Source organism: Pygocentrus nattereri, chromosome 16, assembly GCF_015220715.1.
Source record: "Pygocentrus nattereri isolate fPygNat1 chromosome 16, fPygNat1.pri, whole genome shotgun sequence".
Lineage (NCBI taxonomy): Eukaryota > Metazoa > Chordata > Actinopteri > Characiformes > Serrasalmidae > Pygocentrus > Pygocentrus nattereri.
Window position 1 is genome coordinate 34313791 of NC_051226.1, and position 22208 is coordinate 34335998.

Here is a 22208-nt window from a genome sequence, read left to right on the forward strand (position 1 = left end):
CTATCTATCTATCTATCTATCTATCTATCTATCTATCTATCTATCTACCTATCTATCTATCTATCTATCTATCTATCTATCTATCTATCTATCTATCTATCTGTATATCTATCTATCTATCTATCTGTATATATGAGTCTGAGGCTGTGATGTTGTTCCGAGTTGCGTCTCATTTCATGTCATTTCAGTGTTTCATGTCGTTCCCAATGATGTAGTGGAAAAACATCTCACGTAACGAGGGAATCCAGACTCGTCTTTCACTCTGATTTCTTTTTCCCTGCATTTCTTTCTTTCTCTCTCCATTCGTCCAGCGATCCTGTCTTTCCCCGCCGCTCTGACGCGGCCTTTCCCTCAGATCTATGTGTTAATGTTTAGTCTGTGTGCATGTGTGTGTGTGTGTGTGAGGTATTCTCCACGTCTCATCCCTCACACACACACACACACACACACACACACACACACACACACTCTCACACGCACACTTTAAGCGAACGTGACGTACTCAGATTCCTCCATCCATCACCCCGCAGGTGCCCCTGTGTGTCCATTTTTAGCTTTTGCCTTTACTTCCACACCGCTCTGTCCATTCTTCTTGTTAACTTTCTTTTATTCTTGCTTTCTTTCTTTCCACTCAGCCCTCCCCACCCCACCCCCCCGTTTTGAGTCGCGTTCTCAGGCAGCGGCTGCATACAATGTTGGTGGCGAGCCAGCACTGAAGACAGATGGTGAAGTTATTAGATGTGCATCATACCATTCCCTTCCTGCCTCTCGTGTTTTAATCAAATTAAAACAGAGAGAGAGAGACAGAGAGAGAGAGAGAGAGAGAGAGAGAGAGAGAGAGAGACTATTAACAGCATTTGTATTCTACTTTATAATGGACTTACTTTACAACTCTATTAGTTCTTTGAGCCTCAGGCAGATCTATCTTTAAACATACATACATATATATATGTGTGTGTGTGTGTGTGTGTGTGTTTGTGTGTTTGTGTGTGTGTGTGTGTGTGTGTGTGTTTGTGTGTGTGTGTGTGTGTGTGTGTGTGTGTGTGTGTTTGTGTATGTGTGTGTGTGTGTTTTTGTGTGTGTGTGTGTGTGTGTGTGTGTGTTTTTGTGTGTGTGTGTGTGTGTGTGTGTGTTTGTGTGTGTGTGGGTGGGTGGACTATAGTGCTATAGTGAAGTTCCAACAGTGGGTCCTCATAAAAAACAATATCGCTGCTGTCGGAACAAAACCTCATATCTTCATTTTCCAGGACAACATACTTTACTTTTAATGTAAGTCAGTGGAACCAGATGTCTTTCCAAGTCATTTTGGGCCATTTGTTTTGTTCTATTCATCATGAAATTTACAGACAATGTAAATAACAACAAGCTTTTTCATATTATGTTAAAAACTGAAAAACTGCAAAATGGAGATATATATATATAATGTGTGTGTGTGTGAGAGAGAGAGAGAGAAAGAGAGAGACTATGGTGTGTGTATATTGATTATATTTACACATATCTATATATATTGATAATAGTGTTTATATATTGTCGTTCACTTTTTGACATAATTTCAAAAATCCTGTTGCCCTTTATGCTGTGTATACATTATTTGATGAATGGACCAAAAGAAACTGCCTAAAATGACTTGGAAAGACATCTGGTCCCATTGACTTCCATTAAAAGTGAAGTATGTTTTTTCCTTCTCTTGTAAAATTTCCATTTTAGAGATATGAGGTTTTGTTCTCAAAGCAGTGATATGGTGTAAAAAAAAAACTTATATTTAATTTTTCCAGAGAGACAAGAACATCAATATAAAAGACTGCCTTGAGTCATTTTTGTTGGTCTGTTCACAATGAAATTTTCACACAATGTGAAGAGCAGCTGGTCTTTCCAAATTACAAATAATACAAAAAACGAAATACAAAAACGCAGCAAAAATGGGCCTACAAGGGTTCTTCTGTGACAATATGTACACACACACATAAACACTTTGTATTTGTAAAAGCCAGCTGCCCTTTGCTTTGTAAGATGTTTCCTGAGGATTGGATCTATAGAATCCGACACTAATATATAACTATAGAATCCGACACTAATATATAACTATAGAATCCGACACTGACATATAACTATAGAATCCGACACTAATATATAACTATAGATTCCGACACTGACATATAACTATAGAATCCAGCACTAACATATAACTATAGAATCCGACACTAAGATATAACTATAGAATCCGACACTAATATATAACTATAGATTCTGACACTGACATATAACTATAGAATCCGACACTAAGATATAACTATAGAATCCGACACTAATATATAACTATAGAATCCGACACTGACATATAACTATAGAATCCGACACTGACATATAAATATAGAATCCGACACTGACATATAAATATAGAATCTGACACTAACATATAACTATAGAATCTGACACTGACATATAACTATAGAATCCGACACTGACATATAAATATAGAATCTGACACTGACATATAACTATAGAATCCGACACTGACATATAAATATAGAATCCAACACTAACATATGACTATAGAATCCGACACTAACATATGACTATAGAATCCGACACTAACATACAACTATAGAATCCAACACTAGCATATAAATATAGAATCCAACACTGACATATAACTATAGAATCCGACACTGATATATAACTATAGAATCTGACACCAACATGTAACTATAGATTCCGACACTGACATATAAATATAGAATCTGACACTGACATATAACTATAGAATCCGACACTGACATATAAATATAGAATCCAACACTGACATATAAATATAGAATCCAACACTAACATATAAATATAGAATCCAACACTAACATATAACTATAGAATCCGACACTAACATATAAATATAGAATCCAACACTAGCATATAAATATAGAATCCAACACTGACATATAACTATAGAATCCGACACTGACATATAACTATAGAATCTGACACCAACATGTAACTATAGATTCCGACACTGACATATAACTATAGAATCCGACACTAACATATAAATATAGAATCCAACACTAGCATATAAATATAGAATCCAACACTAGCATATAAATATAGAATCCAACACTAACATATAACTATAGAATCCGACACTGATATATAACTATAGAATCCGACACTGATATATAACTATAGAATCCGACACTGATATATAACTATAGAATCCAACACCAACATGTAACTATAGATTCCGACACTGACATATAACTATAGAATCCGACACTAACATATAAATATAGAATCCAACACTAGCATATAAATATAGAATCCAACACTAACATATAACTATAGTATCCGACACTAACATATAAATATAGAATCCAACACTAGCATATAAATATAGAATCCAACACTGACATATAACTATAGAATCCGACACTGATATATAACTATAGAATCTGACACCAACATGTAACTATAGATTCCGACACTGACATACAACTATAGAATCCGACACTGATATATAACTATAGAATCCGACACTGATATATAACTATAGAATCCGACACTGACATATAAATATAGAATCCGACACTGACATATAACTATAGAATCCGACTCTAATGTATAACTATAGAATCCTACACTGACATATAAATATAGAATCCAACACTAACATATAACTATGGAATCCGACATTGACATATAAATATAGAATCCAACACTAACATATAACTATAGAATCCAACACTAACATATAAATATAGAATCCAACACTAACATATAAATATAGAATCCAACACTAACATATAACTATAGAATCCGACACTGACATATAACTATAGAATCCGACACTGATATATAACTATAGAATCCGACACTGACATATAACTATAGAATCCAACACTAACATATAAATATAGAATCCAACACTAACATGTAACTATAGAATCCAACACTAACATATAAATATAGAATCCAACACTGACATATAACTATAGAATCCGACACCAACATGTAACTATAGATTCCGACACTGACATATAACTATAGAATCCGACACTGACATATAACTATAGAATCCGACACTGATGTATAACTATAGAATCCGACACTAACGTATAACTATAGAATCCGACACTGATGTATAACTATAGAATCCGACACTGACGTATAACTATAGAATCCGACACTGATGTATAACTATAGAATCCGACACTGACGTATAACTATAGAATCCGACACTGATGTATAACTATAGAATCCGACACTGATGTATAACTATAGAATCCGACACTGACGTATAACTATAGAATCCGACACTGATGTATAACTATAGAATCCGACACTGACGTATAACTATAGAATCCGACACTGACGTATAACTATAGAATCCGGCACTGATGTATAACTATAGAATCCGACACTGACGTATAACTATAGAATCCGACACTGACATATAACTATAGAATCCGACACTGATGTATAACTATAGAATCCGACACTGACGTATAACTATAGAATCCAACACTGAATCCAACACCTTAAAAAAATTTTTTCTGTAATATACATGATTTTTTAAAATTACAACAATCAAAGTCTTTCTATGCATAGATATATACACACATATATAAGAGAAGGAACAACATTCTTGTCTTTTCATGGAAGTCAGTGTAAAAAGATTTCAAGTTGTTTTTGTATCATTCCTTTTGATCCGTTCACCATTACATGATTACACAATGTAATAGACAAGATATTGTCAAAATATAAAAAAAAGTAAAAATTCTGTTCTGACAGCCATGATGGATGTGTGTGTGTATATTTTATATATATATATATATATATATATATATATATATATATATATATATATATATATATATGTGTGTGTGTGTGTGTGTGTGTGTGTGTGTGTGTGTGTGTGTGTACAGAGCAAAACCTCGTATCTACATTTTTGTCATTTTTTAGTTTTTACATTATTTAAAATGTTAAATAGACCAAAGAAAGCGACCCAAAATTACTTTTATGTATATAGCCATGATATATGAATGTGTGTGTGTATGTGTGTGTGTGTGTGTGTGTGTGTGTGTGTGTGTGCACCCGGGGTCCGCTGTGTGTGAAGTGAGATTGCAGACTTGAAAAGCGCGAGTTGAAAGACGGCGTGTAGTTCCAGTGAGTAATAAAGAGCTGCAGAAAAAAAGGAGCCCATATTCGCTCCTCTTTCAAGGAGCCGCCGGAGTTCAGCGCAGGGGATCTTTTCCAGATTTGCCACGGAAAGGGAAAAAGTGTGTGTGTGTGTGTGTGTGTGTGTTTGTGCGCGTGTGTGTGCGTGCGTGCATAGAGGGCTCTGTGTGTGTTGGAAGATGTGCGTGCGAGCGAGCGGGAGAGAAAGAGAGAGAGGGAGGGAGGGAGGGATAGAGGGAGGGATGGAGGGAGGGGTTGGCTCCGCCCCTCCCCTCCGGTTTTCCAACGTCAGAAATGGTTTCTCCCTCGTTTGCATATTCGCCGCGCTCGGGCCCGGGCCATATGGGAAAATGCTACTGAAGGAATTGTTGTGAAGGAGGAAAAAAAAAAAAACACGGGGGGGAAGCGCTGAGTTTGAGCTGAAAAAGTTGTTGCTGCGCGAGTGAGAGCAGGAGCGTGGGGGAGAAAGAGGAGGAAAAAAAAGGAGAAGGTGAAAAAAGAAGGGGAAAAAAAGCAAAACGGAGGAAAAAGAGAGATGTACTGCGCTTACACCATCCCCGGCGTGAGCGGCGGCTCTTTGATGTATTACTACAACGGCAAAGCGGTAAGAATGCTGCGTCGCCGCGGTGACAGCTGATTTATCTGGAGTCTGTTCGGTTATTTATTTACGTGCATATTCCTTCGGATTCACCTGGAATTCAGCGTGTCTCCGTAAAGGTCACGGCGGGCTTTGAGGTGTTTGGTGTGAACGGTTGCTTGTTGGAAAGTGTGTGTGCGACTCCGTAAGTGTGTGTGTGTGTGTGTGTGTGAGTTGCTTGGTCTGACAGTCGTAATCTGCGGCGTATTTTGCAGCTGTTAACATTGTAATGCTGTTAGCACGGATTCACTTCTTTTCAATTATCTCAAATGGGTCGTAATGAAAATATAGCCGGAGCCGCAGGAACGGCTTAATTTAATTGAGCCGCAATTTAGGAGCGAATCAGCTGGTTGTCGTTCCTGAAAGGAGAGAGGGGAAAATCAAACAGAGTGCATTTTGACATTTGCATGTGGGGGAAAAAAAATGGAAAAACAAAAGCGAGGAAAGAAAGGAAATGTTTGCCGTGAATTGAGGAATTGTGGTTTGATTGGAAGGTGTGAAAGCGCTTGTGTTCGGAAAGTGTGATCCACGAGACACTGTTCCTTTCATTGCTTCGTACCTGTAACGCGTCAAAAAGGCCCTGACAGCAGGGCAAGAGAGAGAGGCAAATAGGTGTATTGTGCCTCTTCCTCCTAATTCTTGGAAGTTTCAACTTTTCCGAACCTTTCTGCACCTGAACCTGTTTCTCATTTAGTCCTCGTCAGACGAGAGGTCATCAGGGTTCAACCTTTGGGCCAATGGCCTTGCGTGTTGGCGCATTCTGTGCCAAAAACGGAGCCGCCGATATATCCTAATTCATCCTTTTTCCAAGCGTACACTGTTTGGGAATTATTTTGCGTAAAGTCAGAGCATACGTTTATCCTTGAACAACACATTTCTGCAATTTTTTTCCTTTTTCGGCCTGTTTCAGGTTGATAGAGTTCCTAACGGCTTGTGCGGCGCCTCGGAAAAAGTTTTTTTTTTTTTTTCCCGCTTGTTATTATTCCGATTTCCGGAGCAGGTGTATTTTCATGACAGCTACGATGAAGCTTCTGGTTTCTTGGCTCTTGAGGAACTTTATATTGTGACACTTTTAATAAACAAACAAAGGAAGAAGAAGGAAGTCATTTACCTTTTGAAATGCGCTTTTTTTTGTCCAGGTCGGACTTTTCCCGCCCCAGGACCAGAAGGCCTGGTCCAGGGTGTCTTTCTCTTCTTTCCCTCTCCTGCCCTTGAATGAGCAGGCGTGAGATTTCTCCTCCCGCACACAGACGGGCATCCCCGCCGCCCTTTAATAAGCACAGTAGCCTCTTTGTGCGAAGGCTGTGTGTTTATGATACGTGGGCCGCCGTGCCAGGCTGGACGGGCGCATTGTGTTCTTCTTGATTCGGTGCCAAGCATCTTGCTGTGATTGTTTATACTCTGCATTTCGGGAGTTTAAAACACACACACACACACGGGGTACGGGGTTTCGGCTAACTCGGAAAAATGTGGTCGGCGGGCAAACGTCAAGCGACAACGTCTGACCCGTGATCGTATGCGGAGTTTGTCGGAATACGGGACGATAGTGGCCCAATTCCCGGGACTTACAGAGAGGGAAAATTGGAGCAGGACTTGCTGGGAGAGGAGGAGGAGGGCGAGAGAGAGAGAGAGAGAGAGAGAGAGAGAGAGAGGCAGCAGGCTGGCCTAATGAATCAACAAAAGAGAGGGGGCACCTCAAAAACAAAAGGCCGCCCCACAAACACTGGCGCGAAGCGAGCCGTCCCGCTCCGCATTGTTATGCTAAGAGACCGTTTGAATATTCCTCAGGTTTTAATTATCTAGCACTCGCAAAAACTCCCGGCCTTTTTTCCCAACGAGCGGCTTGAAGTTCGCAAAGTAAAAATATAAGCAGGTGCTTATTTTAAATTAGCGAAGACGCAGTTCAGTTAATTTAACTGCTAAATCATTTTTAGTAGCTGTTTACGCTGTTTATTTTGTTGTTGTTCAGTTTCAAAGCTACTAATTATTAATAACAATGCTAATCAGTCATCTATTGACAGTGTGAGGTAAAAACATCTTTAAATAAAAATACGTTTTGTTTAAATAATTCATTTAATGAAATAATACACAAATATCAACAATAGACATATAATAAGTAATAGCAATTGCCTTCCAAAGCATTATCATTATTATTATTAATAATAATAATAATAATAATTGTTAATTATTCATTATAACATTAACATTATTAATTGTAACCGTAATAACAGCATCAACATTTTTCTATATTTAAACAACCTTCAATATTATTTTCTAATATTCCTAGTTCATTGACCATAGCATCATTATTATTATGATTATTCTCATTATTAATTGTTAATGATTAATTCTAGCATTAATAACAATATCAACACTTCTTGTGTGACCTTTGTTTTTTCTGTATTTAAACAAACATAAATATTACTGTACTTACTATAAAAATGTATTTATTGAGTAACAATGATCCTACAGAATTCCCAGATTTTTTATTAATTTGCTTATTTTTAATTCCTCGCTTTGTCCTCAGACTCGTCCAAACAGTATGGTCACACACACACACACACACACATACACACCCTGTTGTGGTCTTTTAAATGTATCCGCACCCGACACACAGGAATGTGGTGCTAAGAAAAAGTAACCGATCGGATTATCCGGTCCATTCCGAACTAAACACTTTCCCTGATTGTTGTTTTTGGAGGAGTGAGCACCGTGTCTGCATACACATTCCTTTATTTACTCATTTACTAAAAAATGGCTTTGTTTAATTCGTTATCAATGGGCTGTTTGATCATTAGTTTCATTCAAATTCCAAAACAAGACAAAATTCCCACATTGTTAAACAATAAAACGTTTAAACGTGTTCAATAGCAAACGACATATTTGGGTGAGAAGAAGATTCCAGATAATATCCTGGAAATTCCTGCTGGTAATTTATTGATCTGATGTCATTGTGTCGTCCCCGGAATGCCCTTTTTCCCGCCTGCAGGTGAAGTCCGTTTGGGAAGTGTGCGCAGGCTGCAGTGCAGCTCAGCGCGGTCGGTAATGAAGGAACTTCGCTGCGGTTTTCTGCAAATTGAGCGTTCAGTGGTCTTCCCAGCGGGATTATATTCTCCCTCCATCCTCGCACACATGTGTGAGCTGAGTGTGATGTGCAGGAGCAGCTGCACGTGTGTGTGTGTGTGTGTGTGTGTGTGTGTGTGTGTGTGTGTGTGTGTGTGTGTGTGTGTGTGCGTGTTTCGGTTCCCATGCCAGCCTGATCAAACTTTCAGCTGGGGAACGGACAACTAACTCTCTCTCTCTCTCTCTCTCTCTCTCTCTCTCTCTCTCTCTCTCTCTCTCTCTCTCTCTCTCTCTCTCTCTCTCTCGCTATTTCTTTCTATTCTCTCTCTCTCTCTCTCTCTCTCTCTCTCTATTTCTTTCTAATCTCTCTCTTTTTCTCTCTCTATCTCTATTTCATTCTAATCTCTCTCTTTTTCTCTCTCTATCTCTATTTCTTTTTATTCTCTCTCCCTCCCTCTATTTCTCTCTCTCTCTCTCTCTCTCTCTCTCTCTCTATGTGTATATATATCTTTCTTTTTATTCTCTCCCTCCCTCCCTCTATTTCTTTCTCTCTCTCTGTCTCTCTATTTTTTTCTATTCTCTCTCTATTTCTCTCCTTTCTTTCTTTCTTTCTTTCTTTCTTTCTTTCTTTCTTTCTTTCTTTCATCCTTTCTTTCTTTCTTTCTGTTTTCTCTCTCTTTCTGTTCACTAATTATTTCTTTCCATTCTTTCTATTTCTGTTTTTTCCTCTTTATTTTTTCATTTATTTCTCTCTGTCCTTTCTCAGTCTTTTTTCCCCTCTCTCTCTCTCTCTCTCTCTCTCTCTTACTCTCTCTCTCTCTCTTACTCTTAATTTTTCTCATTAATGTCCTTTTTCTCGTTTTTTATTTTCTTTCTGTCTCTCTGCCTTTTTCCCTCTCTCTCTTTTTTTCCCTATTTTTGTCCTTCTTTCATTCGAGTCGTTTCTCTCGGTTTCTTGTCTTTCTTTTCTGTATTTCTCTCTCTACATTTCTTTCTATCTAGTTCTTTCTTTTTTCTCTCTATATTTTTTTTTCTCTTCCGTTCTCACTCCCCATTTCTTCTTTTCCTTTCTCTCGGTGTCTTTCGCCATTTCTTTTTCTCTCGTTCTCTTTCCTCTTTTGTCTTGCTCTCCCTTTTTCTTTTCTCTCTTTCTGTATCTGCCTATCTGTACATGTCTCTCTCTCTCCGTACTTCTCATCCATTCACGCCCTCTGTTGCCAAAGTCTCTCTCTCTCTCTCTCTCTCTCTCTCCCTCTCTCTCTTTCTCTCTCTCTTTTTCTCCCTCTCTCTACCCCCCCTCTCTCCCTCTCTCTCTCGTTTCTCGCTCTAGATGCCGTCAGTGACTCTCTGGTGTCCTGAAAGAGTGGCTTTGTTAGGCTGCGAGTAAATCCTATTGAAATAGGTCAGCGCCTGCAGCCTCCACACATATGCTGCTGCACATGCACATTATGCAGAGAGCCCCATAAACTGGTCATCCTCTTCGGCAAAAAAACAAACAGTACGAGCGAAAGCTCTCGGAATATCCCGCCCGCCGCGCCCGTCAGATTATCAGCGCGCAGAAGCATCACTGCATTTAATCAGATCATCCGCGCTGCGCTAGGCTCGGCTCGGCTCGGACGCCGGGCTGCGCTGGACGACACAGCGGGGTGAAGGTGGCCACTCAGCAGAGCGTCAGTCCGTTTGCAGTGGTTATAGCCACAGTCAGGCTCCTCACGTCTGTGTGTCGCTCATCCTGCGGAAATAGTTTCGCATATTCTTTTAAAATGAAGCTGAATTACACCAAAAGAAGCGGAATGGAATTGTGGTGAAATTCCAGGTTTCATGATTCACTGAGTCGGTTCGTAAAGACTCATGAGGAAAGTGAATCATCGTGAGGTGAAATCTGCAGCCGAAGTCTGTAAATCAAAACAGTTTGACCCTCTGCGTAGTGGTCAGTAACCAGCAATGACCATGTTTTTGATTGGGAGCACATTTTTTGGTTTCTGTAATAATTGTGTGTTATATATACATATATATGTGTGTGTGTGTGTGTGTGTGTGGACACTTCAAGACATTTATTACAGAAACTAAATGTGTGTGTAAATAAACATCAGTGTTGTTATTAAAATATATCCAAATTTATTACAAATCCCAGCCGACTCTTCTCTCACTGAAACAGCCTCAACTCAACATACTGCATAATTAACATTACTGTATGCCCAAATATGATATTATTTATATGATTTATTTTACTATGCAGAATGTTTTGTCATATATATATATATATATATATATGTATACATAGGAGAAGGAAAAAACCCACTTTTGCTTTTAATGTAAGTCAATGGAACCAGACGTCTTTCCGAGTCGTTCTGGGTCGTTTCATTCTGGTCGATTCATCATGAAATGGAGATACGAGGTTTTGTTCCAACAGCAGCAATAAACAGGTTTATTTGTATGATTTCGTTTTGCAGTTTTCAGTGGACGTCTGGTTCCATTGACTTACATTAAAAGCAAAGTAGGTTATATATATATATATATATATATGACAAAACATGACTTACGCATAGTAAAATAAATCATATAAATAATATCATATTTGTGTATACAGTAACGTCAATTATGCAATATGTTGAGTTGAGGCTGTTTCAGTGAGAAAAGACTCAGCTGGGATGTGGTCAGGGCTCATGAGCGGTCAAACTTTCAGTGAGACGCCTATTTCAGAGAATTTCCTGTGGCTCAAAGACACAGCAGCCTGTTTTTGACTGTGTGTGTGTGTGTGTGTGTGTGTGTGTGTGTGTGTGTGTGTGTGTGTGTGTGTGTGTGTGCTGAAGAATTCATATGAACCAAATGTCCAGAAAGTTGAAAACATCCCCTTTAAAATGCACCACTGAGTATGTACGGGCATAACCGAGCAGGTTGGGTCATTTTATGTGCCACGGGGTCGAGTGAGAAGGGTCGCTCCACCGCTGTAGAAGTAGGTCAGCGCTCGCGCTGCCGATGTATCAATACCCAGGATGTTGGAAGGAACCAGGATGTCGGAAAAGGCCAGGAATAGCGCGGCGGGGGCGGAGGAGCCGGCTGGAGCGATCGCGGCTTTGATCTGGTAGCTTTTTATTATTACAGTCTGGGCCAAATAAAGGCGGCCGTGATTGGCCGGGTGAAGTGGAGTTACATCCATATGTTCATCATTACGCTTCCTACACACAAACCGAGGAAGCCGCGAGACTCGGGGCCCGAGGCCCTGCCTCCTAATACCAACGAACTTCATACGGGGCAGTGCGTGCTCCTCCCTTTTGGGTCGAGATCCATGAGGTTTGTGATTAGTTTGGTCTGAGTGATGTCTGTCATGCTGAAACACAGTGAGAGGAGCTGCTTTGTTACACCGCTGACGTCTACAGGGAAGCGATTTGCTGCAAACTCTGTTTAGGTCGTTGTCCTTTTGGAGTGGATACATTTTTAAATCCCTTAATTAAATGATCTTTTAACACCTCCTTTTACCATATATGCAGAAATTAGGGCTTAATTCCAAAAATGCTTTATAGTCACTGGTGTTGTGTGAATATGGCGTAACACCAGTGACGGTGACACCGATGACTTTCTAGTTAAAACTGAGGACTCTGTAAATTTGCTGACTCATTAGCCATCAGGTGACCTTGTGTATTTAAAATCAGTAATAAAAATGGCATTATTTTGGCAAAATGTTCATACTCAGCCATTAAAGAGGAGAACACCGATGACATATAGTGGTTTTGTGCTGCCTGATAAACAAAATGATGAATAAAGAGTAGCACTTTAGAATAAGCCTATGCTTATAAACAGGTTGTAAATACTTTATAATGCGTTTGTTAGTGGTTATTAATGAGGTTATAAACACCTGTGATGATTACGAATAGCTGGCAGGTTTAATGCCGACTCATGGAGAAGGCTTCTTTAGTAAACGGTTCTAAATAGAGCCATGAACACACAAAGAACCCTTGGCCTGATTGTATTGTGAAACGGTTCTTCAGGCTGATGGAGCATATGTTGTAGATGGTTTTATATAGAACCTTTCTGAAAAGGGTTCTATTTAGCACCTAAAGGGTTCCACTGTTGTTAACCTTGTTTGGTCCTTTATAGAACCCTTTTTGCTAAGAGTGTATATAAATGGATGGGTTCACTCTTAGATCTTTTTATGTGTGTTATAACTGCTTATTAATGATTTGTAAGGTGTTTATAACCATAAATAAGGTCATTTGCAAGTCGTTCCCAGGCAGTTTTTATGAGGAGATTGCAACTACATGGATAAAGAAGGAAAAATGAGTTCATTTAAAAGCTTTAGAGAAAACAGGATTCCTAACAACCACTTGGAAGACCCCCCCCCAACTGCCCCCTCAGATAAACAGCATTTAAAATCAGGCTTCAGTCCGCTGTGAGAAGACGACTCAGTGCTATGGGACTGAAAGGATGTATAGCTGATCCAGAAGAGCCTCGCTGAGAAAAGGAGACGGACACATCAAACGAAAGAAGCTGACCGATGGACTGACCACCCCAGAGTCCAGACCTCAACACCACTGGATGGGTTTGGCTGCTGTTTTGACTGAAAATATAAAAAAATACGGGTACTCTTTTTTTTTTTTTTTGTCCATTTTTATTTTTTTTCGTCATTTGCGCACAACAGCTGTCCTGAACGTCATGTCCAAATTTCACGATGAGTGGACCAATAGAAATGCTCCAAAACTACATTGGAATAAACATAATTACATTGACTTGCTGTGGAAGTGAAGAAGGTTTTTCCGTTCTCCTGTAAAGTTGCTATTTTTGGGGATACTTGTGGTTTTTTGGGGGGACAAATTTTGCCGTTGAGCTGAAGTCAAGGATATATATGTTGGGGGAAGGAGGTGGGGGGGGGATTCATGTGTGCCGCACCCTTATGGATCGTGCCCACGCTGCTGCTTTGGCTTCTGTACGAAGAGCGCTGTATGGTTGGGTTGCTGGCAGTCGGGTTTGGCCGTTCCCTCTCTCGCTCGATCTCTCTCTCTCTCACACACACACACACACACACACACACACACACACACACACACACACACACACACACTTGTGCGCAGGCTGGCGGAGTCTGCTAGTGTGATTTGTAAGAGTGGTGAGCTTTCTAGAAACAGCAAAAACAACACGGGCGACGACAACAGCTCTACAAAGACTGTGGTAACGGGATTGCGTTCCACACAGCCTGCCAGCGAAGTGTGTGTGTGTGTGTGTGTGTGTGTGTGTGTGTGTGTGTGTGTGTGATGCAGATGCCTAGAGAGCCTCGACGATGATGCAAAATTTCGACAGTTATCGCCTGCAACACAATATTATCATGATTAGAATTCAGTTCTACAGCTTGTAACTTACATTTCCCATTATGATAATATAAAAATCATGATTATCATTATAACAGGGCTCTAATATGATCCTACATTATTCTTGTATTATATTTTTGAGGCTATTTGGGAAGTTTATTGTGGTAAAAACAGTCCAGATTCATTCGTAGAGAAACATATTCCATCCTATGACTACCTGAAGTGAATGAGCTCTATTCTGATTGGCTGCCTCCTTCAAAATGCAGCCTGGACAGCTGAAACACTCCTTAAAACTTCAGTGTGAGTGGGCGGAGCTAGGCTAAACAGGCAGCTGAAACACTCCTTAAAACTTCAGTGTGAGTGGGCGGAGCTAGGCTAAACAGGCAGCTGAAACACTCCTTAAAACTTCAGTGTGAGTGGGCGGAGCTAGGCTAAACAGGCAGCTGAAACACTCCTTAAAACTTCAGTGTGAGTGGGCGGAGCTAGGCTAAACAGGCAGCTGAAACACTCCTTAAAACTTCAGTGTGAGTGGGCGGAGCTAGGCTGAACTGGTAGCATGAGTGGGTGGAGCTAGGTTAAACAGGCAGCTGAAACACTCCTTACAGCATAGGCTGCTATTCATAAGTACTTCCATGCTGCTTTATAAATACATAATTCTATACTTAGAGCAGCCTTCAAATGAAACTGTAGCTAATAAGTAACGTATATAGAACTATTACATAATTATGAACAGTCATAAACTAATAGATAATGATTAAGTCACTGTTTATTGTGCCTCTTACTCCTGAGATCTTATCAATAAGAAGGAATACTTTAGATTTTGCTTTTGTTGTGTGTGTGTGTGTGTGTGTGTGTGTGTGTGTGTGTGTGTGTGTGTGTGTGTGAAGAATGTTTTTGTAAAACTTTAAGATTCCCCCTTAATTACTGCCATCAATTGATTATTTATGGAGGCAATTAATGAACTGTCAGAGAGCCAGTTGGCTTCTAACCAGCTTTGGAACAACCAAGCAGGTTCACTGTGTTCTAAAACACACACACACACACACACACACACACACACACACATAGAACAGCCATAGAAACATGTCGGCACGTTTATGTTTCCTTATTCTTTATCCGTTCCTCATCTCTCCGTAATCTGATTTGGGATATTTTAGCTGTTTGTCCAGCATTGGTTTCCGAGAGAGAGAGAGAGAGAGAGAGAGAGAGAGAGAGAGAGAGAGAGAGAGTGAGAGAGAGAGAGAGAGAGAGAGACATAGTGCCATAATGTGTTGTTACTGTTGTGTTTAAAGTGGAATTCCACAGATTTTGTTTAATTTTCTGTGTAATTTAATGGCTAATATGTAAAGTCACTCATGCGAAAACGCACTGTTCTACAGTCTGAGCCATTCCCAGTGGTGGTGATGGGAACCAGACGTCCACCTCTAAAAGCTCCTCACAGAAAGTTCCTACATGAAGTGGTTCTGAATTCACTGCCTGATGACTGAGGCGCTGTTTTATGATACTTTAGAGAACAAACTCCATTCATGGTGGGGGGATACATAATATGAAGGGCGCTGTGAGACAAAATAGTCCCTGAAGAAAACGGATTATTTCATATTTTCCACGATTTTCCCATCATAAACATTCCATATAAACTCAGACGACTCGTGTAGGTTCTCTGGTGGTTTTGGATGGTAAATAAAATGTCTATATTTGTGTTCAGAAAAGAGAGAGAGAAAGAAAAAGGAGAGAAGTAGAAAGAAAGTGAGAAGAAGAGAGAAGGAGAGAAGAAAGAGTAATGGTGAGATAGACATTGAGAGTGAAAGAAATAGTTGAGAGAGAGAATGGAGTGAGCGAGAGAGAGGGAGAGAAGAGAGAAAAACAGATAGGAGAGAGAATAAAGAGAAAGATTGAGAGAAGAGAAGGAGAGACTGAGTGAGTGAGAGTGAGGGAAGAAAGAATAGAAAGAAAAGGAGAGCGAGATAAAGTGAGAGAAATAGGTGGGAGAGATAGAGAGAAGGAGAGAGAGAAGAAAGAAATACAGAGAAGAAATAGAGAGAAAGAGGAAAGGTAGGAGAGAAAAGATAGTGACAGAGATAGAGAAAGGAAAAGAAAAATAGAGGAAAAGAGGAGAGCAAGAAAGAGAAATGGATGAAAGAGAGAAAAAAGTGAAGAGAGAAGAAAGTGAGAGAAAAGAGTGAGCGAGATAGAGACTGAGAGGAATAGAGAGAAAAGAGAGAGTGAGACACAATAAAGAGAGAAAATAGCGAATGAAGAGAAAGAGAGAGAGAGAGAGATGGGTCTCTCTTCCCTCATCCCTCTCTATTCCCTCTCTCCTGAGGTCCCACTTCCGCAGGCCTGCCCGGAGTTCTGTTTCAAACCGTTCCAGATTTCCCCCCCAATCTCCGCCGGTAATCCTCCGAAATTGATTTGGCTCCGCACTCTCAGATCTGTCCGGCCGGCTCTCGGGCGTCCAGGCTACAGTGCCGGACGTTTGCTGGACGTAGCATTTGTGGGGGTTTGTGTACCTTATCCTGAACGCAATTAATGGTTCTAGATACCAGCGTTCGAACATTAGAATAGATAGATAACGGAAACTGTGTGTATGTTGCGCTACATGTCCAGACGTCTGTAGAGAAGCTCCTCCAGCATTAATAGTGAGTTTGTGCTGCATTCAATGCCTCTACTCTTCTGGGAAGGCTTGGAACATTGCTGTGAGGATTTAATTGAGCATGAGTGAGGTCAGGTACTGATGTTGGATGGTCAGTTCTAGATTCTAACTCATCCCAAAGGTACTGGATGGAGCTCCATCACTCCAGAGAACACAGTTCCACTGCTCTGCACCCCTCTAGCTGGTGCTTTCCAGCACGGTGACCTCAGGTTCATGTGCGGCTATTACACAGTGTCCCAGTCTATTGGTCAGTGCGTCTCTATGGAGATTATACAAGCTGTGTGGAGACGTTTGGACACGCAGCGTATTTTGAAATCGGCCTCATTTTCCAGTTAGCCTGAATGTCCTCTCTGTGACATCATCGTCCGGCATCTTCTGCCGAATGCATAACAAGCGGCGTCCCGGCCAATCGGTGTCATTACGGGGGGGGTTTGGCCATGTGATCACCTCGTTAGACATCCCGACCAATCAGATTACAGTTTTCCCATCTGCCCTGTGAAAGGGCCTTCAGAACATCACCATGGTGATGGACTTGGACAGCAGCCATCTTGCCGCCTATGTCTCTCCGAGCACTTCCTGTGGGTCAAGAGCATCTCACACACAGACACACACACACGTTTGTCTTGATGTGCATATGAGGACTTCCATAGACGTCTATTGATTTATGTGTTACTGTAGCTAAATAACATGACACCTAAACCTAAACCTAAACTTAGCCTTAACCATAACCTCAGTATCCAAAAGGCAGGTTTTCTCCTCGTTTAGTTTTCAGATAAAACTGTGGTGAAAACAAAACATGAACACAAGATCAAGTGAGGACCAGCAACAAGTCCTTTTATTTAGTCCTGTCATAGTGAGGACATGGGGGGACAAGAACACACACACCAATGTGTGTATGTATTGGGGTATGTGTGTGTTAGTTTGTGTGTGTGTTGGGATGTGTGTGTAGGTGTATTGGAGTGTGTGTGTGGGTGTGCGTGTTAGTTTTTTGTGTGTGCGTGGTAGGGTGTGTGTGTGTGTATTGGTGTGTGTGTGTGTGTGTGTGTGTGTGTATTGGTGTGTGAGGGTGTGTGTGTATTTTGGGGTGTGTGTGTGTGTTGGTGTGTGAGTGTGTGTGTGTATTGGGGTGAGTGTGTGTGTCCGTGTATTGGTGTGTGAGTGTGTGTGTGTGTGTGTGTGTATTGGGGGGTGTGTGTGTGAGTGTATGTGTGTGTGTGTGTATTTTGGGGTGTGTGTGTGTATTGGTGTGTGTGTGTGTATTGGTGTGTGTGTATTGGTGTGTGAGTGTGTGTGTGTATTGGGGTGAATTTGTGTGTCCGTGTATTGGTGTGTGAGTGTGTGTGTGTGTGTGTATTGGTGTGTGTGTTTGTGTGTGTGTGTGTGTGTATTGGTGTGTGTGTGTGTGTGTGTGTATTGGTGTGTGAGTGTGTGTGTGTGTCCGTGTATTGGTGTGTGAGTGTGTGTATTGGTGTGTGTGTGTGTGTATTGGTGTGTGAGTGTGTGTGTGTGTGTATTGGTGTGTGAGTGTGTGTGTGTGTATTGGTGTGTGAGTGTGTGTGTGTGTGTATTGGTGTGTGTGTGTGTGTGTGTGTGTATTGGTGTGTGAGTGTGTGTGTGTGTGTGTGTGTGTATTGGTATGTGAGTGTGTGTGTGAGTGAGTGTGTGTGTGTGTGTGTATTGGTGTGTGTGTGTGTGTGTGTATTGGTGTGTGAGTGTGTGTGTGTGTGTGTCCGTGTATTGGTGTGTGAGTGTGTGTATTGGTGTGTGAGTGTGTGCGTGTGTATTGGTGTGTGAGTGTGTGTGTGTATTGGGGTGAATTTGTGTGTCCGTGTATTGGTGTGTGAGTGTGTGTGTGTGTGTGTATTGGTGTGTGTGTGTGTGTGTATTGGTGTGTGTGTGTGTGTGTGTGTATTGGTGTGTGAGTGTGTGTGTGTGTCCGTGTATTGGTGTGTGAGTGTGTGTATTGGTGTGTGTGTGTGTGTATTGGTGTGTGAGTGTGTGTGTGTGTGTATTGGTGTGTGAGTGTGTGTGTGTGTATTGGTGTGTGAGTGTGTGTGTGCGTGTGTGTATTGGTGTGTGTGTGTGTGTGTGTGTATTGGTGTGTGAGTGTGTGTGTGTGTGTGTGTATTGGTATGTGAGTGTGTGTGTGAGTGAGTGTGTGTGTGTGTGTGTATTGGTGTGTGTGTGTGTGTATTGGTGTGTGAGTGTGTGTGTGTGTGTCCGTGTATTGGTGTGTGAGTGTGTGTATTGGTGTGTGAGTGTGTGCGTGTGTATTGGTGTGTGAGTGTGTGTGTGTGTGTGTGTGTGTGTATTGGTGTGTGAGTGTGTGTATTGGTGTGTGAGTGTGTGTGTGTGTATTGGTGTGTGAGTGTGTGTGTGTGTATTGGTGTGTGAGTGTGTGTGTGTGTGTGTGTGTATTGGTGTGTGAGTGTGTGTCCGTGTATTGGTGTGTGAGTGTGTGTGTGTGTATTGATGTGTGAGTGTGTGTGTGTGTGTGTGTGTATTGGTGTGTGAGTGTGTGTGTGTGTGTGTATTGGTGTGTGAGTGTGTGTGTGTGTGTGTATTGGTGTGTGAGTGTGTGTCCGTGTATTGCAGCGAGGTTTGAAATTGCGGATTGTTAATCACCCGGATCTGCAGTGACGTTCGTGCGGGGGGTCCCTCAGGGGGTGCGTCTGCACTCCCTCTATTCAGGGACCTCATCACGTCACATTTTTAAAGTTTTACCTTTTAAACTCATTTAAATGACACAAGTGGCCCTTACAGGAGAATCTCATGACAGATAAGCAGAAACACGTCATCCCAGAATATTAAATATTTGACATTTAAATAACTTCAGTTGAAACATTTTTTATTACGCATATATTTAGATTCATCACTATTTTATTTTGATTGAAGTTGTGTACAAAAACACAGATATTTTTTTTTGCATAGTAAATGAAATATTGCCATTGTGGCCATCACGACGCCTGGTTTCTGTCACAGCCACCGTAAAGAAGTCCGTTACTCTAGAATAAAATGTTCCACAGGAAAACATTCGGCATGACTTTGTTCACGTCCGAACGACTGAATTAGGCCGACGTTTCGGAAAATTTAGTGGAGTTCTTCTATAAGACCACTGAGAGGACATTTACATTGTACAGTACCCCTTTCCTCTGCCGCCGTAGGTGCGATTGGTGACCGGAGCGCGTCGGCGTGTGTGCGCTCAGCAAGCCGACGGTAAGCGAGTGTGGCAGCCTCAGACATATGGCAGTAATTAGATTAAGCCAGAAGAGGAGGGCGAGCGGCGCACTTGCCAAAACGCGCACACCTGAAAGGCAGAGGGAATAATAAAAAGGGCTGCAGCAAAAAATCTGTCACCTGTGGAAATATACCTGCTTTTTCATCCTCTAATTACCGCCCTCTCCTCTAATGCACCCCTCTCTCTCTCTCTCTCTCTCTCTCTCTCTCTCTCTCTCTCTCTCTCCCCGCCTCGCCCGACTCCTTCGCAGATATTACACGCTGTCTGATCTGACAGAATGGAGAATTACCTCCTCAGCCCGGTCCTCATGAAAGGAAAACGGGAACTTTCCTTTGTTTATTTGCATCCTCCGTTCTTTCTTTCTTCCCATTTATTTTATCTCTCATCTGCTTCCCAAATGACTGAGTGGAGAGTTAGGAGAGAGTGGGAGGTCTGAACGCGGTGCTGCATGTGGCTCGCATGCTGGAAACTGGACGCTGCTCATAACATCCAACCGGAATGAATAAAGAAGCTCAGCGAAGCCTTCATTACTGTGATCCAGTCGCCGGGAACATGCACTTCTGAGTGTTTCCAGGCAAAACGCACCGTCATTGGTTCAGTTTCTAGAAGGAGAAAACATATATTTAACAGAGGATCACAGAGACTCTAGAATACAACCGCAATATTCAGAGAAAAGTAGTATTTTTTATAAAATCATAATATTTAGAGAAAAAGTCCAAGTTTGAGAATGACGTTTTGTGTGTGTGTGTGTGTGTGTGTATATATATTTGTATGTATGTATTAGAATAATAATATTGTAATATTTCAAGAATAAAGTCGTATTTTCTGGAATAAAATCGCAATACTTCGTCATGTGAAGTCATATATTTTTTTTCAAATAAAATCGTAATATTCTGAGAATAAAGTCAAATATTTTCAGAAAAAGTTGAGAATTAAAAGTTGAGAATAAAGGCTTATTTTTTTAAAATAAAATCCTAATATTTTGAGAAAATGACATTTCCACAATGTAATTGTAACATTTTGAGAAAAAAAGTCATATTTTCCACAATAAAATTGTAATATTTCGAGAAAAGGTTGTAATATTTAAATAAATAGATTGTATGTTTTAAAAATGAAATCATAATATTCTGAGAACAAAGTCAAATTATTTCAAGAAAAAGTTGAGAATTGAAAGTTGAGAATAAAGTCGTATTTTGTAGGAAATACGAAAAAATAGGAATATTTTGAGAATAAGGTTGTATTTTTTTTATAAAGTCGTAATATTTTGAGAATGAAGTCGTAGAATTACACAGTACTGTGGGCAAAAGGATCTTCCTCCTGTTAAAGCGAGGGACATTGAGGAGCTGGTAGTTATTCTTTTGTATTAGTGTTTGTGTTATTAGCATAAGAACACAAAAGACTGGGTTTATTTAGAAGAGAGAACCATATAAACGTCTGTTTTGGAGACAATTTTTGAATATGAAGATGTAGATGCATGCAGAGATGGAGGTAGACATGACTCAGAAAGGAGGTAGATATGACTGCTTTTGATGAATCCAAATGACGAAATGATCTGGAGGTGGAGATGTAGGTAGAGTTGTATGGTGATGATAGAGATGGAGGTGTAGATGGAGAGGAAGGTGGAGGTGGAGTTGGAAAGGTAACAGAGAAAGAGATTGAGGGGAAGATGGAGATGTAGATGGAGGTGAAGCTGGAAAGGTAACAGGTAGAGATGGAGGTGAAGATGGAGATATAGATGGAGGTGGAGTTGGAAAGATAACAGATAGAGATGGAGGTAGAGTTGAAAAGGTAACAGAGATGGAGGTGATGATGGAGGTGGAGTTGGAAAGGTAACAGAGATAGAGATTGAGGTGTAGATGGAGGTGGAGTTGGAGAGAAAACAGATAGAGATGGAGGTGGAGTTGGAAAGATAACAGAGGTGAAGATGGAGTCGGAAAGGTATCAGAGATAGAGACAGAGATAAAGATGGAGATGTATATGGAGGTGGAGTTGGAAAGGTAACAGATAGAGATGGAGGTAAAGATGAAGCTGTAGATGAAGGAGGAGTTGGAAAGATAACAGAGATAGAGGTGAAGATGGAGATCACGATCGAGGTGGAGTTGGAAAGGTAACAGACAGAGGGAGAGATGGCGGTGAAGATAGAGA

At 40.8% G+C, this 22208-nt stretch overlaps 1 protein-coding gene across 11 annotated transcripts in view; it reads left to right on the forward strand.

Annotated features, from left to right (window-relative positions):
* LOC108413069 (transcription factor 4) overlaps positions 1–22208 on the forward strand; it is a 296629-nt gene that overhangs the window by 196263 nt on the left and 78158 nt on the right. Inside the window, exon 1 of one of the 11 annotated variants that reach the window (XM_037545974.1) lies at positions 5491–5773. The exons of 9 other annotated variants lie outside the window; for them this stretch is intronic. In XM_037545974.1, the coding sequence (XP_037401871.1) occupies positions 5705–5773 (69 nt within the window). In that variant the 5' untranslated portion in view covers positions 5491–5704. Of the gene's footprint in view, positions 1–5490; positions 5774–22208 lie in introns of those variants that run through there. One more of the 11 variants, XM_037545975.1, reaches the window with a different exon arrangement.